The 21,726-nt window shown below is 54.9% G+C and overlaps 1 protein-coding gene across 2 annotated transcripts; it reads left to right on the top strand.

Annotated features, from left to right (window-relative positions):
* Positions 1-7,523: 7,523 nt before the first annotated feature.
* Positions 7,524-21,505, top strand: SASH3 (SAM and SH3 domain containing 3). 2 transcript variants are annotated; one of them, XM_081222700.1, is made up of 8 exons: positions 7,524-7,663; positions 15,367-15,462; positions 15,857-16,003; positions 17,404-17,545; positions 18,773-18,921; positions 19,043-19,252; positions 19,388-19,538; positions 20,069-21,505. In XM_081222700.1, exons 1-8 carry the CDS (start codon positions 7,607-7,609, stop codon positions 20,257-20,259), a joined length of 1,143 nt encoding a protein of 380 aa, XP_081078826.1. In that variant the 5' UTR covers positions 7,524-7,606; the 3' UTR covers positions 20,260-21,505. The 2 variants fall into 2 exon arrangements, with proteins under 2 accessions (XP_081078826.1, XP_081078827.1); XM_081222701.1 differs by lacking the exon at positions 15,367-15,462.
* Positions 21,506-21,726: the final 221 nt, after the last annotated feature.

Here is a 21,726-nt window from a genome sequence, read left to right as displayed (position 1 = left end):
TTGCTCAAGTCACTGCACCTCTCTGGTGTTCAGTTATTCCTTCTGTAAACTACCTGGACTGCCTTCCTCATGAGGTGAGAAGCCCGTAAGATCCAGGTGTGACAGCGCTCTGTAAGCCAGGAAGCCGCACAGACAAGAGATGAAAATGCTATTATCTGCCCACTTTTGGAGGGAGGTAAGGAAAACGTTTGGGACCAAAATTTTACATACAAATTGTCAAAACCAGGCAGACTTTTGAGCAAGTATCTAATCTGTTTTCCCAGCTATGCTTCCCAGAGCTCAAGGCTCCTCAGAAATGCCACAAGGCAAAGCAGAGCCCCAGTACACCTGAAAATGATGCAATGTTGTCAATCAACTATACTTCAATTAAAAACAAAGGGGGGGGCTTCCCTGGTGGCGCAGTGGTTGGGAGTCCGCCTGCCGATGCAGGGGACGCGGGTTCGTGCCCCGGTCTGGGAGGATCCCACATGCCGCGGAGCGGTTGGGCCCGTGAGCCATGGCCGTTGAGCCTGCGCGTCCGGAGCCTGTGCTCCGCAACGGGAGAGGCCACAACAGTGAGAGGCCCACGTACAGCAAAAAAAAAAAAAAAAAAAAAAAAAACACAAAGGGGGCTGGATGGGCTTCCCATAAAGTTGTACTGGAAGCAATTGCAGGGCCACCTCCTGGGTGACTGACCTGTGCAGTCGTGCAAGGCCTTGTGCTTAGAAGGGCCCCGCTCTTGATGTGATGCTCTGCTGTCACCATCTTGAAATCTTTAAGAATTTGTTTAACAAGGGGTCCTGTACTTTCAGTTTGCACCGGGCCCCACAAATGCCATAGGCCGTCCTGACTAGGAGCTCCAGGACCAAATAAACAAAAACCAGGTTTGGTCCCTTCAGTGTCCAGACGGGGAAACTGCAACAGCAGCCCAGAGAAAGGAAGGGACTTGCCCAAGGTGACACTGCCCTTTGGGGCAGGAGCTGGGATGAAGTCCCCAGCATTCCTGACTCAGCTCTGTGCTGGCTCCCCTGTGCCTCTCAGTGTGTGCCTCTGTCACTCCCTTACTGGCGCTGATGAGCAAAGTGAGGCCCATGGAGACCTGTTTGATGTCACACAGCTGTGACAGCAGTGGTGATGATGGGATTGAGCTACACTTTTTTTTTTTTTTTTTTGCGGTACGCGGGCCTCTCACTGTTGTGGCCTCTCCCGTTGCAGAGCACAGGCTCCGGATGCGCAGGCTCAGCGGCCATGGCTCACGGGCCCAGCCGCTCCGTGGCATATGGGATCCTCCCAGACCGGGGCACGAACCCGTATCCCCTGCATCGGCAGGCGGACTCTCAACCACTGCGCCACCAGGGAGGCCCGAGCTACACTTTTGACCCTTTAAATCCTTTCTGGAATAGGAAAGAGCGCGGGTAAGATGACACATACATACATACCTGCACACGTACACAAAGAGTCTAAATGGTTCACTTTCAAAATGATAACTGTCGGGCTTCCCTGGTGGCGCAGTGGTTGAGAGTCCACCTGCCGATGCTGGGGACGCGGGTTCGTGCCCCGGTCCGGGAGGATCCCACATGCCACGGAGCGGCTGGGCCCGTGAGCCACGGCCGCTGAGCCTGTGCGTCCGGAGCCTGTGCTCCGCAACGGGAGAGGCCACAGCGGTGAGAGGCCCGCGTACCGCAAAAAAAAAAAAAAAAAAGATAACTGTCAGTTCTCTCTCATTTGCCCGCCAGCTGCTCCAGCTGTTCATGGGCTAGGACCACAGAAGGGGCGGGGCTCGCTACTCTTCACCAGCTAAACCACGTCAGCAGTGAATTTTACCAACTCACTGCGCACTTCCTCAGTGGTTGGGCACTCTTGGTGCCAAAAAATAGGAATATGAAAGAGTCAAGAGCAACTGTTTCCTCTCTGTCCATCTCTGTCCTCCAGGGTTCTCTCAGCTGGGAGTGGGAGGCACTCCCCAGCGCCAGCCCTGCCCAGCCAACCCTTGCCCTAAGGCTGGCCCATCTCCTCACTTCCTAGTTTCTTTGTGAAACAGGAACTGAGCAAGCAGCTCAAGTGAGGTAGGCTGGCAGGTTGAGAAAGCCCCAGTGGTCCCTGGCAAGGCCCTGAAGCTGAAACGCTAATTTCCCTCCCAGTGGTCCTGAGTAGTCCTAGGCCGCCTTGCTTGTCACCTCTCCTGTGTTCTAGAATAGCTTGGGCTGAGGGACCCTGCCCTTGACAAGGTGGAGACACACAGGATATGGGCCACCAGGTCACGGAGCAGAGATTCAGCTGGGGCCCAGATGAGATGTAGAAGCAGGTGCCAAGGCAGGACTGGAGGCTGGAGTGAACATCAGTGGAGTCCCCCACCAGGGACCAAACTTTCCATGCACTGGGCACCGGGCCAAGAGCACTCTCTCCAGACGTGCCATCTGAGTAATGCTGGTTACACTTACACACACACACACATCACACTCCTCCCCCCTCCCCCCCCAAGCAAGGCCCACATTATGATCGTCATTATCTAGAGCTCATTGCCCAAAGTCACTTGCCCAAGGTCATGCAGTCAGTAGGTGATGTATGGCGATGAATTTGAATGCAGTTCTACCTGACTCCATTTCTTGGAGATGTTATCCTGCTCTTCCTCTCCTAGAGCCCTAGACAGCTGTCTCCAGTCCCTCCCAGTCTCCCATAGAAAGGCCTCCAGTGAGTCCCGAGTGTGTTTTTATTCAAGCAACAAAGCCCAGCCTCCTCTTCTGATGCTAATTGCCACAGCTGCCTGCAGGTGTTTGTTTTTATTTGTTTTTAAACCAAGACCTTATCATGAATTCAGAGATTCAGAGATGACTGTCTTTCCCTCCCATCAGCCCCTGCTGCCAGGGGCTCCCTAGCGTTCCCAGAGCTGCAAGCTCGTGTGTACTGTCTGTGTGCGTGGGAATGGCTGCCTCCTGCCCTGGCCCCTTGCCCTCCTCTGCCCTCCTCTGCCCTCCTCCGCCCTCCTCCCACCTGCACTTCTGCTCTCCTTGCCCTCCCTGCCTAAAATGACCACCATGAAGTCTGATAAGGGCTCAGGCTACCACGATGGACTTCACCTTGGAAATGCCCAGGTATTTCCAAGGGGACTATGTGGTCTCTGTTTGAACATTTCTAGAGACGGGGAGATCACTACTTACCAGGGCTGAGCTAGTACCATCTGAATATCAAAAATGTCTTCCTTGAAATGAACCCAAACCTTCCATTTACCTCTTCCCCGTCATCCCTGGCCACCCAGAATACATCCCCCTCCTCTACACGACAGCTGTTTGAAGTCAACTTGCTTCCCAACGCCAACCCTCTAAGCCAGATATTACAGATGTTGAGTACTCCCCAGGCTGACAAGGGCTCCCCTACAGATCGCTCCCACTTGATCAACCCTAACTCTCCATCTGTTGTGTATATGATGCCGCTTCCAGATGCCCTCCCCATCCTCTTCACTCCCCTCTGCTTCAAGGTGGCCCTGTGGCACCCCAATCAGCGTAGGGTGTCGATTCTCTCACGTCCTTGTTCAGGAACTCTGCATCAGAGGCACTTGAGCCTAGTGGTTAACAGCACAGGCCCTGAACCCAGACCAAGCCTGTGCTCAAAACTCAGCTCCCGTCACTTCCGAGCTGTGTGGTCTTACATAGTTTGCTGAACCCCTCTGATTCTCGGCTTCCTCCCTAGAAAATGAGGATGACAGCAGTGCCTGCTTCATAGGGTTGTTGTAAAGCCCACCGCCTGCCACGTAGTGTTCTTACTTTCGACTGGATATGTGTGGGTGGCAGGGGGAGGTGAGAATAAGAATTATTATTATATATAATATATATATATAATATATATATAATTATTATATATAATATATATATTATATTATAAGAATTATTCAGGAAGTTTTCCAAATGTAGACATCGCTTATCTGAACTCTTACTCTCTCAACGCAGGGTCGTACCCATTCGCAGAGTGAGGGATGCTTTCGTACATGTCTGGGTCCCATCTGCCCAATATTCCACTCATGATCATCTACCAAATTAGAATCTCTTGCAGGGAGGTGCAGGTGGGGGGCTGCTCTACAATGACCTTTGTATCTCTGGAAGCCCAGTATCCACCCTCTGAAGGTTCAGATGGGCCTCACTATCGGTGGAACACCTCGTACCCCACCACACACACACACACACACACACACACACACACACACACACACACACACGGCAATATTGCCGTTAAATCAAGGCTCTCCTGCCCCACGTTTATACTGGACACATCTTTGCCATAATAATCCCAATTTAAACTACTTACCCGGGTTGGGTGGGGAGCCTGTGCCGGGATTAAATAACGTTTTTGAAGTGCCTGATGCAGTGCTGCTTGTCAAAGAACAAGTGCTGGGCAATGTAAGCTTGCCGCCCCACCTAGGATGTAAGCTCCCGGGTGCAAGGGACCTTGACAGCTATTTATCTTGCATCTCGTCCGAGTGCCTGGCACAAGGACCCAGAGCTAGCTCCTAGGTCCTCTTTGCCAGCCCATTATCAAGTTTGAGGTGGCCTTGTTCACTGAACTACTGACCCGGATCGCTTCTTTAGTTGAGGGCTTTATGTACCTGGATCAGAACCTATAAAATGCAAATGTGTTGCTTGGAAGGGAAACCTATTTAAACAGTGTTTAGGGCCCATTAGCCAGCTGGGGCCTGACCTAACGGAACTGGGGCCAGGGCAATCTGCTGCGAGAGAAAATTCCGGGAAGGCAAGTCCGGATGAGGGAGCCCAGGACCCCCGGAGTGGAGACTTCTTACCAGAAGCGACAGATATGAAAAGAAGTCAGAAGGGAAAGGCTGAGAACACCCATCCCTTCTGTCCCGGGGGCTGGTCGCCTCTCTGTACTTCTCTCCGAGGTGCCCCTCACCCCGCCCCCACCCCGCCGCCTTTTCCCAGGCCTCGGCGAGGCGGTCGGGGCCGCCCAGCGCTGGGGTTAGGTGGCTGGCTGCCTTTGAAGGCTCTGTGGTTAGTGTGTGAGCTCGGCTCTCTGCCGGGACTGAGCAAACAGGAAGCCGGCACATCCTGCGCGGGGCCGGGACGCGCCGTCGCGGCGCAGGCCGGGAAGGTTCTGCCCGACGGCTCCCTCCCCGGCCGCTCCGGCCGCCGGACCCCCAGGAGCCCCGAACCCTGCAGCCGCGTCCCCCACCCTGCGCCCCCGATCGCGCCCGCCACCAAAGGCCTGCCGGGTCCCCGACACCGCGCCGCGCAGCCTCAGCCGTTCCCGCGCCCGCGCCTGGGGCGGCAGGGGAGGGACTTTCAGTCTGGAAAGCGCAGGCCCGGCGTGGGGGGAGGGGACAGGGGAGCGTGGTCTTTTCTCGAGTCTACCCGGCAGGCTGAGTAGGACGCAGCCAAAGAAGTATGGTTTCAGCTTGGGGGAGAAGGACCTCGTCTTTCCTGAGCTCATCCCCACGGATGGATGCTGGGAGGGCGTAGGGCACGCTGGAGAGTAGGGGCGAGGAAGTCGCCAGAACATCTTGGGAACAGCCTCGGATTTCACAAGTGTCCCAGAATGGAAAGCCTTAAAAAGATGCACACCTTTCTTTTAACCCAAGGATTCCCCTTCTGGAAATCTATCCTAAGAAAAAATTCGTGGCTGTACACGAATATTTACTTTAAGGATGTACAATTAGGAGTAAAAATATCAAGGCAACGTAAGTTCATCTGTAGGGGCCTAGTGAAATAATCGTGGTGCATTCGTACAATGGGCTGCTCGGCAGCCATTACAAATCATGTCGTAGAAGAACATTTAATGACAGGAGAAAATCTTGAGCCTGTGCTCAGTTTGACAAGCAGATGCAGTGTGTGAAGTGGGACTTTAATTTTTTTTTAATTTAAAAACAGCTTTATTTAGGTATAATTTAACTACAATAAGCTGCACATTTTAGAAGTATACGACTTGTTGAGTTTTTACATATGTATACACCGATGAAACCATCACCACAACCAAGATTGTGAACTATCCATCACCCCCAAAAGGGTCCTTGTGCCCCTCCTGATCTCTCCCTCCCCTCCCCATCCCCCCAAACCACTGATCTGCTTTCTGTGCAAATCATGCTGCAGAGAGAGAGACAGACACACACACACACACACACACACACACACACACACGCGCGTGCACGGGGGGAGAGAGAGAGGTTAAATGCTCAAAAACAGAAAAAGATATTCATGCAAATAGTATGGAAGATAATTTCGGAGAATTTTTGAATTTTCTTTTTGTTTATCCTTGTTTTCTAAATTGTATATGATGCATATGAATTGCTTTTGTAATAAGAAAAAGTAATTAAGGTTATTAAAATATCTGCCACAGATAACCCACAAAGCGAACATTCTAAACTTAGCACATAGACATTCGAGAAATGCCTGCTGAAAAGGACATTTGCTGGTGGTGTGGAGTTGCTTGCAATTGCTTTTTTTTTTTCATGTTGATGGCTGTGGTGGTGATAAATATAAGTGGTGATGGCCAAGGGATGTTGACTCTAGGTGTGACTGCTCTGGTGAGAATGGCTGTAGGTGTGCCGGTGACAGTGGAGATGACAGCTGCAGGGTGATGGCGGAGGGGAGATGGCTCTAGGAGTTATGGTTGTAGGGGTGAGGGCATCAGTGAGCATGACTGGCTATAGTGATAGTGTCTGTAAGGGTGATAGCTATGAGGATGATCACTGTACTGGTGATAGTGGCAGTGGTGAGGCAGAGAGAGACAGATGGCCGAGGGGTGTTGACTATAGGGGTGGTTGTTTTAGCAGTGATGACTGTAGTGGTGCTAATGGCAGTGGGAATGACTGCAGGGATGATAGCTGAAAGGTGTTGGCTGCAGGGGTGTGGTGATGGTTGTAGGGGTGATGGCTGTAGGGATGATGGTCGTGGGGTAAGAGTGTCATGGGAGTGACTGGCTGTAATCTCCGTAAGGATGACAGCTGAGAAGATGATGGTTGTGACAGTGATAGCAGCAGTGATGACAACTGTAGGGGTGATGGCTGTAGGGATGGTTGTTCTAGCAGTGGTGGCTGTAGGTATGCCAGTAGCAGTGGAGATGACTCTCAGGGCTGATGGCTGTAGATAGGAGTGACGGCTGTGGGGTGATAGGAGAGGTACTGATAGCGGTGATGACCTTGGTGATGCAAGGTGACTGGGAGCATTGGCCCCCCAGGCAGAGAGATGGCCCCGCTTCCGGTTTCGGGACTCTGGTCAGTGAGATAAAGGGCTTGAGTAGGCCGTATAATGTCAGGTTGACTGGCCGAAGGACCGGCAATGGTTGCCATGAGATGGCAGGGTAGGGACTTTTCTCTGCTTGTTCAACCCAAGAGCCGTCTGCATCAGAATCTCTGGAGACTGAAGCTGGGACTTCCTTCCTCCCTAGGGGCCGGCAGGGGCTGCGATTGCTGTAAGAGCAGGTCACGTGACAGGGCTTCCTGTATGCTGCTGCCGCCGGGTGTCCATGGCCCGCACCCCCAAGCTGCCAGTGCAGCAGTCAGAGTGGCAGCCAGAGGCTCAGTCCATGCCGTGCCCCCTGGACGGTGCTGGCGAGGCTGAGCAAGAGGCCTCCGCATCTCGATACCTAGGAGAGCAGGGACGGAGTATCACCAGGGTAGAGGACCATGTTGCGCCGTAAGCCCTCCAACGCCAGCGAGAAGGAGCCCAGTCAGAAGAAAAAGGTGAGGAACATCTTTGGGAACTCACTGCTTCCTTCCCTCCACTCTCTCAACCCGTCCTCTCCGGGACTCACGGAAGGGGGAAGAGCCAAAGGCCTTCTGTTGAGTCTGTAGGTGAGGGCCATTCTCCCAAGGGCATGGGACATGGGCCCAAAGGTAACTAGAGTAACAGAAGTACAGAAGAGACTTCCCAAATTCTAGAGAAACGGAGTTACAGAATGCGTTCTTAGAAGTCTAAAAGTTGTAGGATTCAACCCGACGATGATAAGACAGAGACTTAAAATTGGGGACTAGAATCCTAGACTAGAATTCGAGAATTATAGAATACAATTCTCAAGTGGAACCCTAAGACCGTACTTAATTCTCTCTTCCCTACACTGGTCCCGCCAGCGGGAGCCATCTCACTCAAAGGGCTCTGCTGGGCCGCCCAGCCAGGAGCCATGATGCTCCGAGGGCCCCCGCCCTTTGGCCAGAGCCCAGGCTCTGCCCACATGGTTCAGCTCTGTTGTAGATCCCGGGGCCCAAAGGAGAGGGGGCCCACCTGAAGATGGGGGCCAGCGTGATTTCCAGATTTAAGGAAAGGGCCTCCAAACCTGCAGTGGGATGCTGGGGGCATACAGGTTCTTCCCAGGTGGAGAGAAATTATTTGTGAAGAATGAGAAATGAAGGTGCTGAGATGATGAGTAGGAGGGAGGGCTGAGGAGGAAAACATTCTGTGGGGGAGGGATTTGAAAGGCCAGGAAGAAAAGCAGCTGCCACAGGCAACTGAGGTGCTCATCTTCCTGGAGTCTTGAGGCCAGACTAGAAGATTCCTTGAAGGCTCTGCCACATTTAGGTTTCTCTAGTTGGATCTGAGGATTTCTAGACTTAATTTTTTGACTCGATCGTCAGATCCTCCCAGGCAATCAGCAGATACTTCCCGCACAGCCAGCAGGAGCCTAGGACCATCCCAAAGCAGGCCTGAACCAGGTCCAAGAGGCCAGGCGTAGCCACAGGCCAAGGACCAGGGCCTTCAGGCCCTCACTGCGCCCCACTGGTTTCCCGTGGAGCCCAGTTCAGGTGCTCCGTGGGGGAGCCCCTTTGTCAGGGGAGTAGCTTCCAGACGGAGACTGAACCAGCTGAGAAGCCGAGCATCAGGGCACTGGGGTGTACATCCTGCCCCATCTCAGGTCCTGGGGTGGCTGCCACTTCCGGCTGTACTCTCCCCACTCCAACTGCTTCTCTAAGGTTGCAGTGGAGGTGGGCGGGTGGGAAAGAGATTCATGATTCTTCACACAGGCTCTGTCACCCCTGTCCAAGCCCCGCACGGCACCAGCCCCCGGCAGACTTACCACTGGCTGTCCCTCCTCAGTGAGTGGGTCCACTTCCCCTTGCTGTCCGGCTGATGGGGGTGGGAAGCAGAGACCGCCCTACACACGCTGGGCCCCAAACCACAGGAGAGCGAGCTGGAGGAAAGAGTCTGAGAAAGAGCTAACACTGCAACGCTGGCACCCTGCGCCGCCTCAGGTGGAGGTGCCCGGAGGCTCACAGAAGCCAGAAGTCCCGTCTTCTTTCCCCACTTCCATTATCCAGATTCTGTGTTTGGTGACTGGGCCTCTGGGATTTGCCACAGGCCTGTCCCAGGAGAGTCAAGGCCATTGTGGCACTCTGAGGACCATGTCCTCTAGGGCAGCATCGTCCAGGCAAAGCCTACCTCACCCCTGCAGAGCCTGGGCCAACCTCCAGAGCCACTCTCCAAGGCCCATCCCATGGAAGTGCCCTTAGAAAAGCCAACTTTCCAGAAGGTGGAGACAGCATCTTCCCCAGGCCCGGAGGCAGCGGCGTGGCTCCAGCACTGTGACTTGGGCAAGTCCCTTTCCCTCAGAGGCCAAGGTGACGTGGTGGAGGGGAAAGCACAAAGACAAGAGAGGCCTCCCTTTCCTGTCCCTGTCCTCCTTTCGGGCCTACCTAGTGGAGAATGTGCTGGGCAGGGGACAAGAGAGCAGAGTTGGAATCCTACCAGGTTCCAGCTGTAGGACCCTGGACAGTTCACTGACCTTCCTTGGGCCTAAGTTTCCTCACCTCGGAAAAGGGGGATAGTTCCTGATCTGCCCACCTCAGGCGGGTGTGTGGATCGCCTGGAACAATATGTGTGAGTGCACTGTGCCACATGTGTACATGCGTCCACGAGAGGGTGTACACTACAGGCGTGGGTGGGGGTGGGGAACCCACTGCAAGGACCGAGCTTCGGTCCCAGCCCTGAAGTGGAGAAAACAGCACCTAACAGCTCAGCAGGTGCCAGGTGCTGTGCTGTGCACTCCACCCATCCCTTAGCCCGCTGGCTCTTCACGACAACCTTGTGAAGTAGGGGCAGGCATTATCTTCATTCTATGCCTGAGGCTCAGGGAGGCGAAGTGACTTACCTGAGGTCACACAGCTAGTAAACTGCAGAGCAGGGATCTAAGCCAAGATTTGTCAGTGTCCAGGGTCTTGACCCCTTCTCCCTCTACTCTCTTGTCTTCCTACTGATCTCAAAAGCACTGGAAGAGTCTGATGAGCATAAAAGACTCAGCCTATCAGCAGGAGAGCTCTGCAGGGCAGGCCCAGATGGCCATGGAATGAGTGACCTTCAAAGCAGCAGAGCAGAGTCGGGAACAGGCCCTCCAGGATGGTGGGGTCAGGATGTGTCACCTGCTATGCATCATGAAGGATTGGGGAGACACCCGGGATGGGGGGAGCAATACCCCTTGGCTGCCTTTTGGAGACTGTGGCCTCCATCAAGTGTCTCTCTGCACTCTCTTTGGTCTGTTGGAGTGTAGGTAGTCGACAGGGGTTTGTCCTGGGACCTACCTCCCCTAAGGATGGTCCTACCCCATCACACCCCTACTTTTCGCTACATCCCAGACCTCTCGCCAGGAGAAATGGAGAGGAACCAAGGCTCCCATTCGAGTGTGCTGCTGTCCCGTCCTTCCAGTCTCTCCCTGCTCCCCTGTTCCCCAACCCCAGCACACTACTTCCCCCAGGCTCCCTTCCTACAGCACACATCTGCCATCCCCCTCCACACCAGCATGCAATTCATATTTCCAGTGGCTCCTCATTGCCCACAGGCTGATGCCATGGCTGGCAAGGGCCTTCTGTGGCCTTTTATGCTCCGCCGCCCACCCCAAGCACTGGCGTACCCACCATTCCATCGCCCCGCCTGGAACATCCCTAACTCTCACTCTTTTTTTTTTTTTTTTTTTTTTTGCGGTACGCGGGCCTCTCACTGTTGTGGCCTCTCCCGTTGCGGAGCACAGGCTCCGGACGCACAGGCTCAGCGGCCGTGGCTCACGGGCCCAGTCGCTTCGCAGCATGTGGGATCTTCCCGGACCGGGGCACGAACCCGCGTCCCCTGCATCGGCAGGCGGACTCTCAACCACTGCACCACCAGGGAAGCCCTAACTAACTCTCACTCTTGACAAACCCTTCCCAACTCCACCTGGAGAAATCCTGGCTCCCCTGCTACAGCCCAGCTCAAATGCGCCTCCTTCTCCACAAAGCCCTCCGGAGCCCTTCCTCCTCCATGCTCCCACCTGCTCTCCTGGTAGCTTCCTCCAAACAACGCCTGCAGTCGCCATTGCCCTTAATCCACTTCTATACTAGGGGGCAACTTCTTGAGCTCTGAGCACAGGAACAAGCACAGGCTTCCAGAGCCACAGACAGGGGTTCAAAGCCCTGTTCCTCCCACTGTCAGCTGCGCCACTCTGCCTAGGATGCTTCATTTCTCCGATTCTGTGTCCCCAGATGGGAAGTGTGATGTAAAGACAGGGCTGCAGTGAAGCTGAAGTGAACGGACACACACAGAGTGCTTGGCAGGGCACCGGGCACAGGGGCGGTGTTTGACCCCTCGTTACTGGATTCCCACACATGCACAGGCCTGTGCCCAGAGCCCAGAGGGTGCTCGGTCTTAGGAAGCAGGGGAAGAATGTGCCAGTGGGGGCAGGGTGAGGCTCTGAGGGGGTGATCAGGGAAGGCTTCCTGCAGGGGGCAGTGCCTTTAAAACCGGATTTGAAAAACCTTTTTTACTGAAGTATAATATCCGTAGAAAAAGTGCATAAATCATAAATGTAGCACTCAGTGGAGTTCCATTAAGTGGACATCCCCATGTAGGCAGCACCCAGATCAAACAGAACACTTCCAGCACTCCAGAAGCTTCCCTCATGCCCCTGCCAGTCACTACATGACCCCTTTCCCCAAAGGTCACCACTCTTCTGACTTCCATGGATTAGTTTTGCTGGGTTTTGAACTTTCTGTACGGGGAACCATATAATATACTCTGGTGGTGGGTCCCTTCTGCCCAGCGGCGTAGCCGTGAGAGTCACCGTATTGTTGGGGAGAGTTGCATGAAGCTCGTTGCCATGTGCTTTTCCCTCATGTGACTCGGCCACAATTCACGAATCCACTTTACAGCTGATGAGCATTTGAGTTGTTTCCGGTTAAACTGGATTCTGAAGGATGGGAAAAACTATGGTTGACACAGAGAAGGGCAGAGTGTTCCAGGTGGGCAGAGCAGGGGGTAAGAGCCTGGAGGTGGGCTGTTGGAAAGGCTAAGTAAACCTCCCTGAACGTGCCTCGCGGGGCTGCTGTGTCCCATGCTCACCCCTGTTACCCGCCCAACAACCCAGTGAGGTGTGTGCTCCGGTCTCCATTTCACCCATGAGGAAACGGAAGCCCAGAGAAGTTGAGGAATTGACCCAGCTTTACACAACTGGTCAGTGGCAGAGCCAAGATGTGAACTCTGGCTAGCCGACCCCAAGTAAAGAGACTGAGGTTTGGGGAGGTTAAATAACTCACCGAAGGCCGCACATCCCAGAGCTGAACTCAGCAATGTGTGACGCCAAAAAAGTAGCTCTTTCCAAGAGGCCCATATACTCCCCTTAGACACGAAAAAGTGGCCGACGTGTACGGTACGACCTCCTACCCAGGACCCCCAGGAAAGTCTCACCCTAAAGGGAGGCCAGGCAGAAAATCCAAAAGGGCCCAAGGATGTCCACTCACACCTGGCTAAGGGGGGCGGGTCACTTCAGGCTCATCGAAAGGCATTCAGGATATTTGAGGCCGCCCCTGAGTTTAGAGGTGGGTGGGGCAAGAGGCCCCCCAGGGCAAACGGCCCTCACCCTTAGTCACCCAAAGAACTTGTCTAGCTCTTTCCCCGTCCCTGTGCTGAGGAGTGGCCGGCCAGGCCCACGTCCCAGCGCCACCCACGTGGCCCTTTTAGGTGGTTTTCTCCCATTTTGAGCTAAAGCTGGGACAGAGGGGCCCTGATAAGGTCTCACGAGCCAAAAGTCACTTTCCCAGCCACCCCCCAACCCCGACTGAGCTTAATGACAGAAAAAGGTAAGAACTGCAATTAGAGGGCAGCCTGGCGGTGAGTCTATTCTTCCTCAGCAACGCCCACTTCCAGCCCCACGCCTGCCCTCCTGCTGGCTTTCCAGGATCACTGGTCCCTGGGGCTTCAGGGGCGACTCTTGGGATTGGGATTGGTGGAGGGGAGGCCACAATAGGCCCCATTGGCCTAAAAATAGCACCCCAGCCTGCCCTCCTTGGGCCCAGGCCAGCCTGGTGCCCATCCTCTCTCTGTTCCCTCTTTTCCAGGCAATAAAAGGAGGAAGTTATCCAGGCAGCTGCATCTTAGCCATACAAGAGGAGGAAATGAATGGAAGGTGGAGGAGAGAAGGGGAGAGCAAGGAAGAAAAAGAGGAAAGAATAGCGGGCAGGGAAAACCAGGGAAGGAGGATGGAGGAGATGCACGGGAACAGGAGCGGTCACCCCACCACCACGCTTTCCCCTCCCTGTAACCCCTCAGCCCCCTTTCCCAGCTCCCCAGCATCCTGCGGAAGAGGCTTTCTCCCTGAGGCTGCAAGTGCGTCACCCAGGAGGCCTTCATGGTGGTGGTGTCTGCTTGGTCTGACCACTGACCTAGTTTCTGGTCAGCTAGCTTGCTGTGACCTCTAGGAAGGTGTGGCCGCTGTCCCTGACTGCTGACTTGCTTTTGGTCAAGACCCACCAAGAGAAATGAAGTGTTCCACTGCAGTCCCCAGGAGCTGGGGCCAGTTGTGTGTATGCTGAGGGGGCAGGTGATACTGCCCCTGCCCTAGGGGATTGTCACTGGACCCCCCTTTTGTAGGAAAGAGGATGTGAAACTTTCAGCTTTGAGCAGGTTTGGGGCTTCGGGGCTTCGGTTCCTCAAGCCCTTATCTCTGGTGTCTGCCGCCGACCCGCTCTATCTGTCTGGCCATCTGTGAACTCTGGTTCCTGTGTGTATCTCTGGTCTTGACTGTTGATCTTGATTCAGGCTCAGCCTCCACCTCTTGTGTCTAAAGTCGGCCTTCCTTACCTGGCCCGGTTTTCTCCTGCTATTTTGCCATGTGCGTTGCACATACAGTTAAGAAAGCTCATTTCCTGAAAACAGGCTTATCAGCACTGTCGACTGAAAAAAAATGCATAACCTAAAGGTTGAGAATTATGGTTTATTCGGCAGACTTTCTGAGGACTTCAAGCCCCGGAGGCAGCCTCTCAGAGAGCTCTGAGGGACTGCTCCCAAGAGGTAAGGGAGAAGCCAGGATATACAGGGGTTTTTGCAGCAAAGATCAGGTAGTGGGAACATCAAAAGATTACTGTTAAAGGAAACCAGATATCCCAAGTAGTTGAATTTAGCCCTTTTCTGTGTATGGAAAGATGCAAGAGTCAGGGCTTATTGAAATCATTCCTTTGCTATGCAAAGATAAAGGCTAGTATCCTGTTGTGTCCCACCCTGTGTCCCCTCATGGTGCACCCCTGGGGGCTTCACAGTGGGCAGCCCGTTTGTCTCCATCCTGAGTTCCCTCGGGGCTCACCATCAGGGCAGCGGTTGTCAATGGCTTGCTGGCCGCAGCATCCTTTGTTTGCTGATATGGCTGGCAACATTTTTCATTCACAGCACAAAAAATAGGTCGGGGCTACAAGTCTGAACACTGGCACACGTCTAGTGTAGCCAGCTCGTCGCATTAGCGGCTAACCTAAGTTAAAAGCAGAGATGAAGACAGACAAAATGGCAGCTTTCTTTTACTGTATTCAACCCAATCATTTGTATCTCAAATCTGCGGGCACCTTCTCTGAATCAGTCTCTCCTGTGGCTTTCCAGAACGCATAATGCCAGGTCTTGCCCCTGGGGGGATTGCCTTCCTCTTCTTCGGACACAGATGCATCAGCCTGGAGGCCCCAATGTGTTTGCCGCAATCACCATCCCAGGAAACCATGCTTGGGGAAGACAGAGTCTGGAGGCCAGGCTGCGGGGTTTGGGAGGGTTTGCCCTGTTATATAAATAAAGGTGATGCTGCGGTTCGTGCTGAGATATGTCTCCAGTAGGAGATACGCGTTTACTCAGACTCATTTAGTCTTTCACCACAGGGTTCTGGGGACCAGACTTCAGGTACTGGTGGAAAGCCAGGCTTAGTCTGAGGCCTGACTCGGGTGGAGGCTCCTGAGGTAGGGAGCTTGCTCTGCGGCCTGCTTTAGCGGCTGCTCACAGCTAAAGAACAGGATGAAGCCCGGTAGCCAGAGGATGTCTTGTAGCTTCACCTCCGTAGCCCCGTGGCCCTGTCCAGCCCTGGGGTACACGCGGTGTGTTGGGAGCTGGGACAGCTTTTGGCTCCTGACTCGGCCACCATTTTTAGTGCCGCTGATGGCGACACCTCTGCTTCCTCCAGCTCTCGCTTCAGCGCTCCAGCAGCTTCAAAGATTTTGCCAAATCCAAACCCAGCTCCCCAGTGGTGAGCGAGAAGGAATTTAATCTGGATGATAATGTGAGTTTCAGAGCCTCCTTGGGGGATCTGGCTGCGGGCCCTGGGTTGGGGAATGGCGGGGAGCGGGGTGGGGGGGGGCAGGGGGGCGGAGACCCTTTTCGGATTGTTGCGGCAAAGTCTTTTTAAAAACAATGGGCCCATGTCTCTCACCCACCAAAATTCTGGGCCCTAAAACCTCACCTGCATTCTTTTTGATTACAAATTAATTGTCAAGTTAAATACAAATGAATAGGGCCTAGGACAGGTCTGGGGCTAAAAGGGAAGGGGTGGGGAGCTCTCCTCCCCCTTCCAGCATCTGCCAGGACCCAAAAGCCGCCTTCTGCTCCCAAGTCGTGGACCCAGACACGGGTCCAGGGTCACCAGGGTTCCTGGACCTCCACATTTATTGTCACAGATTCCAGAAGATGACTCAGGAGTTCCGACCCCAGAGGATGCTGGAAAGAGCAGCAAAAAGCTGGGGAAGAAGTGGAGGGCCGTGATTTCCCGAACCATGAACAGGAAGATGGGCAAGATGATGGTGAAGGCTCTGTCGGAGGAGATGGTGAGGCCTGGGACCCATGGGAGGGGGGACAGGGAGGACAGGCACCGCTCTGGTAGGGTTTGAGCATGGCCACTGTGACAGCCACGCTCAGGTAACGATGCCTGGCCCCGTACAAGCAGGAAGGTCACCTTGGGAAGGGAGCTCCCTCAGCCATGGACATGGCAGGAAGGCATGGATGGTCCTGAGGGAGCAGTAGTGGGGTCCGAGGAGGGATGAAGTTCTGGGTAACAGAAGCTTCCTGGGCAGGCAGGTCTGAGGAGATGAGATCACATAGCGCAAATTCATCCACCGCAAACTTTTGCTTGGAACCAGCCCCTGTGATTGGGAAGGCTTGGTTCAAAGAGGCCCTATGAAGGAAAATCGAGAAGGCTGGCTTTGGCCCAGGGAGGGAGGGCAGAACACACAGCTGTGGGGCAGGCACATCCAAGTAGCCAAAGTCACACAGCGAGTCTGGTTTGCTCCTGGTTCTTGGAGGAGGTGCCCTGGCAGCAGTGTGCTCACTGGCTCATGCCAGCTCTGGATAGCAGTTGGTCAAATTTTCAGGAGTTTTGTGAGCCAGGTGTGAGATACAACCATTACTGAAAATTAACTTCTACCAACTTAGAATTAAATCTATTATTTAAAAAAAAAAAGCCTAAAGTCAGTCTTCAAAACTCATTTCCTAATTCTTGTACTACCTTTCACTGTTCTCTGTGCCCTTGAGGTTACTGGCATCTACAGTCTTTGGGGGGTGGAAATAGCCGATGATGCTACTCATTCAGTGACACCAGAGTGGTAGCTGTCTGTTGGACATGGTGGGGAATATTTACAATACAGGAGTTGGCAACTTCTACAAATCAGGGCTTTTATTGCCATTGAGTCATTTGTGAAAGTTACCACCGCACTGAGGTGTGGGGAGGCCCAGGAGCCCTAGTGTCAGACCGACTTGTCTGGGGGCTGCTGCGTGGCCTCGGGAACGTTCCTCCATTACTTCTCATCTGTAAACTTGGGATGACCGAGCACATATCCTCAAGCAAGGATTAAATGAAATCCTCTGTCTGGCACATAGGAGCACAGTCAAAAGTAGTGGCTCTCCAGCGCCGTGGTCTGCCTGGCTACGCCCTAGTAACAGCTCTGAGTTTCAGTTCTGGCACCGAGGCCTTTTCTGTGTGTAAGTTGGCACTTCAAGCTGACAAAGTGCATTCACACGGCACCCCCATTGAGCCTCATTCCATGACGTGGGCAGGGCAAGGACTGTCAGTCCCACCTCACGAAAGAGGAAACTAGGGCCCAGAGGGCGCCATGCAGCCCACAAGAGGCAGAGCTGGGGCTCCAGCCAGGCCCCAGTTCTCCCTGGAGCCCAGGCCCATTTCCTCTGCACCCGGGACTGCTCAGGGCTTGCTGCCTCTCCTCCCCTCCAGGGAGATACTCTGGAGGAGGGCTCAGCCTCCCCGACGTCTCCAGACTTCAGCCTGGACAGCCCTGGCCCTGAGAAGATGGCGCTGGCCTTTTCTGAGCAGGAGGAGCAGCAGCTCCCAGCACTCAGCCGCCAGGCATCCACAGGTGAGGAGGGGAGGAGGGGAGGAGGGGCACACCTGCTGAGTCTGGAGGATAGCGGGGGCTCTGGGAGGGGGTGGTAAAGAGAAATGAACCTTTACTGTTAGCCTGCTGGGACCTTTCCCAGCCCTCTTCACGTTAAATCTTCACAACAATCTCATGGGGCCGGTACTATTATTATCCCCACTTTATTGATGTGAAAACTGAGGCTCAGGGAGGTTAAGTGACTCGCCTAAGGTGACCCAGGCTTGAACTTAGTTCTGCCCTAGAGGAGCCTCCACTTGCTGGAGGGACCCAAGGGCACAGGAAGAGCCCCATTGCCCTCTTGGACCAGCCCTCCCCCACCTTCCAAGGGGAGCTAGAGGCTACGGCTCCCTGGGCCTCTGACATCCGAGGCTCGGGTGGGGGTATAGGGCCTCCAGCTGTGAAGACTCAGCCTCATGGACACCAGCCCTTGGTTTGCTGGGCTCAGGGTGCCACACGGCATCTTCTAGATGTCCGCGGGGCTGGACAGGAGCTTCCAGCAGCCCTGCCTGGACAAGGGGCTGCAGGCTTTGCGCTGCAGACCTACAGAGGCACTGTCGTTCTCTCCCTTCGGATTAGTTCCAAGTTCTCTGATCTTTCTCTGGCTCCAAAGACACCTCCCTACCCCCACTGAAAGCCACTTAGGCCCTCACCCTGCCCTTCCCAGAAAGTCTTGAGTTTCCGTGTGATGTTGTAACTTGACACAGAGACTTATTAAGTAGACAAAGTAAAATATTGATGCACGATGTGGCTTCCTGGGTGGAAGGTGGCTTCCAGGAGCACTGGAGTGGGAGTCAGGAAGCCTGGAGTCTAACAGACCCAGTGCTGCCAATTATAAGGTGAGAGGCCTTGGGCAGGTCACTTGGCCTGTCTGGCCTCAGTTTTCCTCATCTGTTCATTGGGGTGTTGGCCCAGTTGGTCTCTAGAGACCCTCCCAATTTGCCCAGTCTTTGATCTGTGAGCCATTCCTCCTTCTATGGTCAACTATTTTCATGCCTGGGACGCCAGGAGGGAAGCTATGTTCCTTCAGGGTGGCAGAGGGGTTGGGTCAGAATCCCTTCTGCAGTGTGAGACTTACTAGAGCTCGGTTTTCTTCCCCAGCATGTATCCTTGGGATTTCTAGCCAGACCTCCTGGAAGGTACCTGCTGGGCACTGCCCCAGCTGTCCGGGGACAAAGGTGACCTTCCTCCCTGTCCCATTTCCTGCAGGCAGTGAGCTCTGCAGCCCCAGCCCAGGCTCTGGCAGCTTCGGGGAGGAACCACCTGCCCCCCAGTACACAGGGCCCTTCTGTGGCCGGGCACGAGTCCACACCGACTTCACTCCCAGCCCGTATGACCACGACTCACTGAAACTGCAGGTAAGGTTGGCATCCAGGCCCCTGCTGAGCCTGGCAGGCTGTACCCCATACAGGTAGAGGGTACAGGAGGCCAAGGGGCCACCTCGCCCCCGCTCTGTTCCGCTCTGCCCTCCTCCCACAGAAAGGAGATGTGATTCAGATCATCGAAAAGCCGCCTGTGGGCACGTGGCTGGGCCTGCTCAATGGCAGGCTGGGCTCTTTTAAGTTCATCTACGTGGATGTGCTGCCCGAGGAGGCTGTGGGACCTGCCCGCCCCAGCCGCCGACAAAGCAAGGGCAAGAGGCCCAAGCCCAAGACTCTGCATGAGCTGCTGGAGCGCATCGGCCTTGAGGTTTGAGCTGGGACCTAGTCTAGTGTCTAGGAGCAAGGGGTGGGGGCCAGGGCAGGTCAGCTCTGCGGGGAGAGACGGGTCCTAGGTGGGGGCGGCTTGTAAGCGGCCGCGCTGGTGGCCTGCTTCTGCCCACAGGAGCACACGTCCACCCTGCTGCTCAATGGCTACCAGACGCTGGAGGACTTCAAAGAGCTGCGGGAAACACACCTCAACGAGCTGAATATCATGGACCCACAGCATCGGGCCAAGCTGCTCACGGCTGCTGAGCTGCTGCTGGACTACGACAGTGAGTGGCCTTAGGAGTGGGGGAGGGGGCGTAGCGCTGGAGTCGGGTGTGTTAGGCGGGGAGGCCTGCCCGGGGCCTGCCCCTGCACCCCTCTGCAGTGCGCAGGCACTTTCCACGCTTGAATTCCAGTCTCAGGCAGAGCTTGTGATGAGAAGGGGTTTTAGGAACGATCGGGCTCAACTCCCTTTGGGATCAAATGGGAGACTTAGGGCCGGAGAAGATACGGCATGGACTCAAGGCCTCCAAGTTGGGTAACGACAGAGCCACGATTCAAGAGCAGGTGTCCTGGCTACTAGCTCAGTGCTGAAGAAGTTTGAGCTCCTGGGCGGGAGAGTTGGCCTGGAAACCACTCCCACCAGAAGGGCCGAGAAAGGGCAGGGGTGCTTGGTGGTGGGTGACCAGAAGAAGAGACGGCCTCCAGCGGGCTTCCCAGGGTCCCTCCACCCACATGGGGCCCCCAGGGTTTCTGAAGCCCCTCCCAGCTAAGGGCCAAGCCCCCCACATTCCTCTCCCTCCCTGGCCCCTGGCAGCCGGCAGCGAGGAGGCGGAAGAGGGCGCCGAGAGCAGCCAGGAGCCAGTGGCGCACACGGTGGCGGAGCCCAAGGTGGACATCCCGCGTGACTCGGGCTGCTTCGAGGGTTCAGAGAGCGGGCGCGACGAGGCAGAGCTGGCGGGTGCCGAGGAGCAGCTACACGGCCTCTCCCTGGCCGGGGCACCTTGAGGCGGCAGTGTGGGCCAAGGCTGGGCCCGAGCAGCCCAGGCCACGGGGCTGGACCCAGCCTCCCGCGGTGGCCCCGGGCCGGAGGACTGGCAACGAGCCCGGCCCCGCTCCCCCAGGGGTGCCTAGGGCAGCAGAGGCAGGCCAAGCCCTACAGGTGCGGCTGGAGTGCACAACAAGCCAAGCGGCCGAAGCCGGGCCGCCTCCCTCCACCAGCTACTTGACAGCACAGCCCTTCCAGCTGTGGCCGGAGCAGGGGGGGCACTGAGGGGCCACCGGGCCCATGCCCCTCACCACCAAGGCCTCCAAGCCCTCCTTGCCTCCACACCACCTTCCCCTGTCGCGCTGCTCCTGAAAAGGGGGCCGAGTCAGTGGTTCAGGTCAATCTCAATACCCTAGGGAACCTGGTCATTGACAAGGACTCTATCTGATCACAGGTGAATCCAGATTCTCTAAATAAGGTTTGAAGAAAGCCACATGTACATGTATCTTTCCTACTTTCCTTCACCTTAATTTTCTTACAGGTTTAGCCACTAAATCACTGTGTCACTTGAACCGAGTGCCTTCCTCAATCTGGGTCTAGGATGGGTCAGGATAAGAATGGATAGTTGCTGAGGGCCAACTCTGACATTCTGTGATATTAAACGTCTGCTGTCCCGTTACCTGTGGCCCAGGACACCAGTGGGGTTTACTAAGGGGGCTGGAGGGGCCTTGGGCTCCCAAATGAAACATCTCCTGCTCATCCATTCCACACTTCCCCACGTAACTCAAGCCAAGCTGCAACTCCCCCAGCTTAAAACAATGCCCACATCTCAGACAACAAGCGCCCTCCCCTTCCACTCCCAGCCCTTTAAATGACACTTCCCCCAAGGCCAATGGCAGATGACCCGACCTGGCTTCCAAGGGCCGACCGGCCCCTCAGAAGCAAGACTTGGCCTCTCATGTGAGTCCTTACAAGCAAAGAAAGCACAAAGCTTGATTCTGGGGAGTCCACTACCCCACCTTTACTCTGCTAAAGGTTTTGATGTACCTTGAGCTCTAGAAGGGGAGGGAGAGTCAAGTATCCTGGTACTTGACCCTAGTACCAAATCTATGCCCAAAATTCCCAGAGTAACCCTTTCCCGGGGCCCAAGTGGCCTGAGGGCAAACAGTGCCCGCCATGTCTTGGACTGCGTTTAGTGGACACTTTTGGACCTAGTACCAGGAACTCTGGTAGAAGCCATCTTGGGGGCGCGGTTTGGGTGTAAATATGAGGGGGGTGGAGGGAGATGGGTTGGTAGCAATAAACAGGTAGAACTAAATTACCGTCTCCGGTTATCTTTTCTATGGAGAGAGCGTTGGGGGGGCGGGTGGAACAGACCAGTCTCCTTCAAAGCTGGACTCAGCAAAATGTCCTCCACTGTCAGGGCCGTCTGTCCCTTCCCCAAAGATGCTCAGTGCCTTGACCCTGCTGACCACTAACCAGCCCTC

This window comes from Mesoplodon bidens, assembly GCF_964165515.1.
Source record: "Mesoplodon bidens genome assembly, chromosome: X".
Taxonomy (NCBI): domain Eukaryota; kingdom Metazoa; phylum Chordata; class Mammalia; order Artiodactyla; family Ziphiidae; genus Mesoplodon; species Mesoplodon bidens.
The sequence above is the reverse complement of the archived record's forward strand: the minus strand, read 5'-3'. Positions and strand labels throughout refer to the sequence as shown.

Bases quoted from the DNA above. Each gene is read 5' to 3' on its own strand.
- SASH3 (XM_081222700.1), top strand. From the start codon at position 7,607: ATGTTGCGCCGTAAGCCCTCCAACGCCAGCGAGAAGGAGCCCAGTCAG. The intron at 7,664-15,366 runs GTGAGGAACATC...TGCTTCCTCCAG, and splicing joins AGCCCAGTCAGAAGAAAAAG to CTCTCGCTTCAGCGCTCCAG. The intron at 15,463-15,856 runs GTGAGTTTCAGA...TTATTGTCACAG, and splicing joins AATTTAATCTGGATGATAAT to ATTCCAGAAGATGACTCAGG.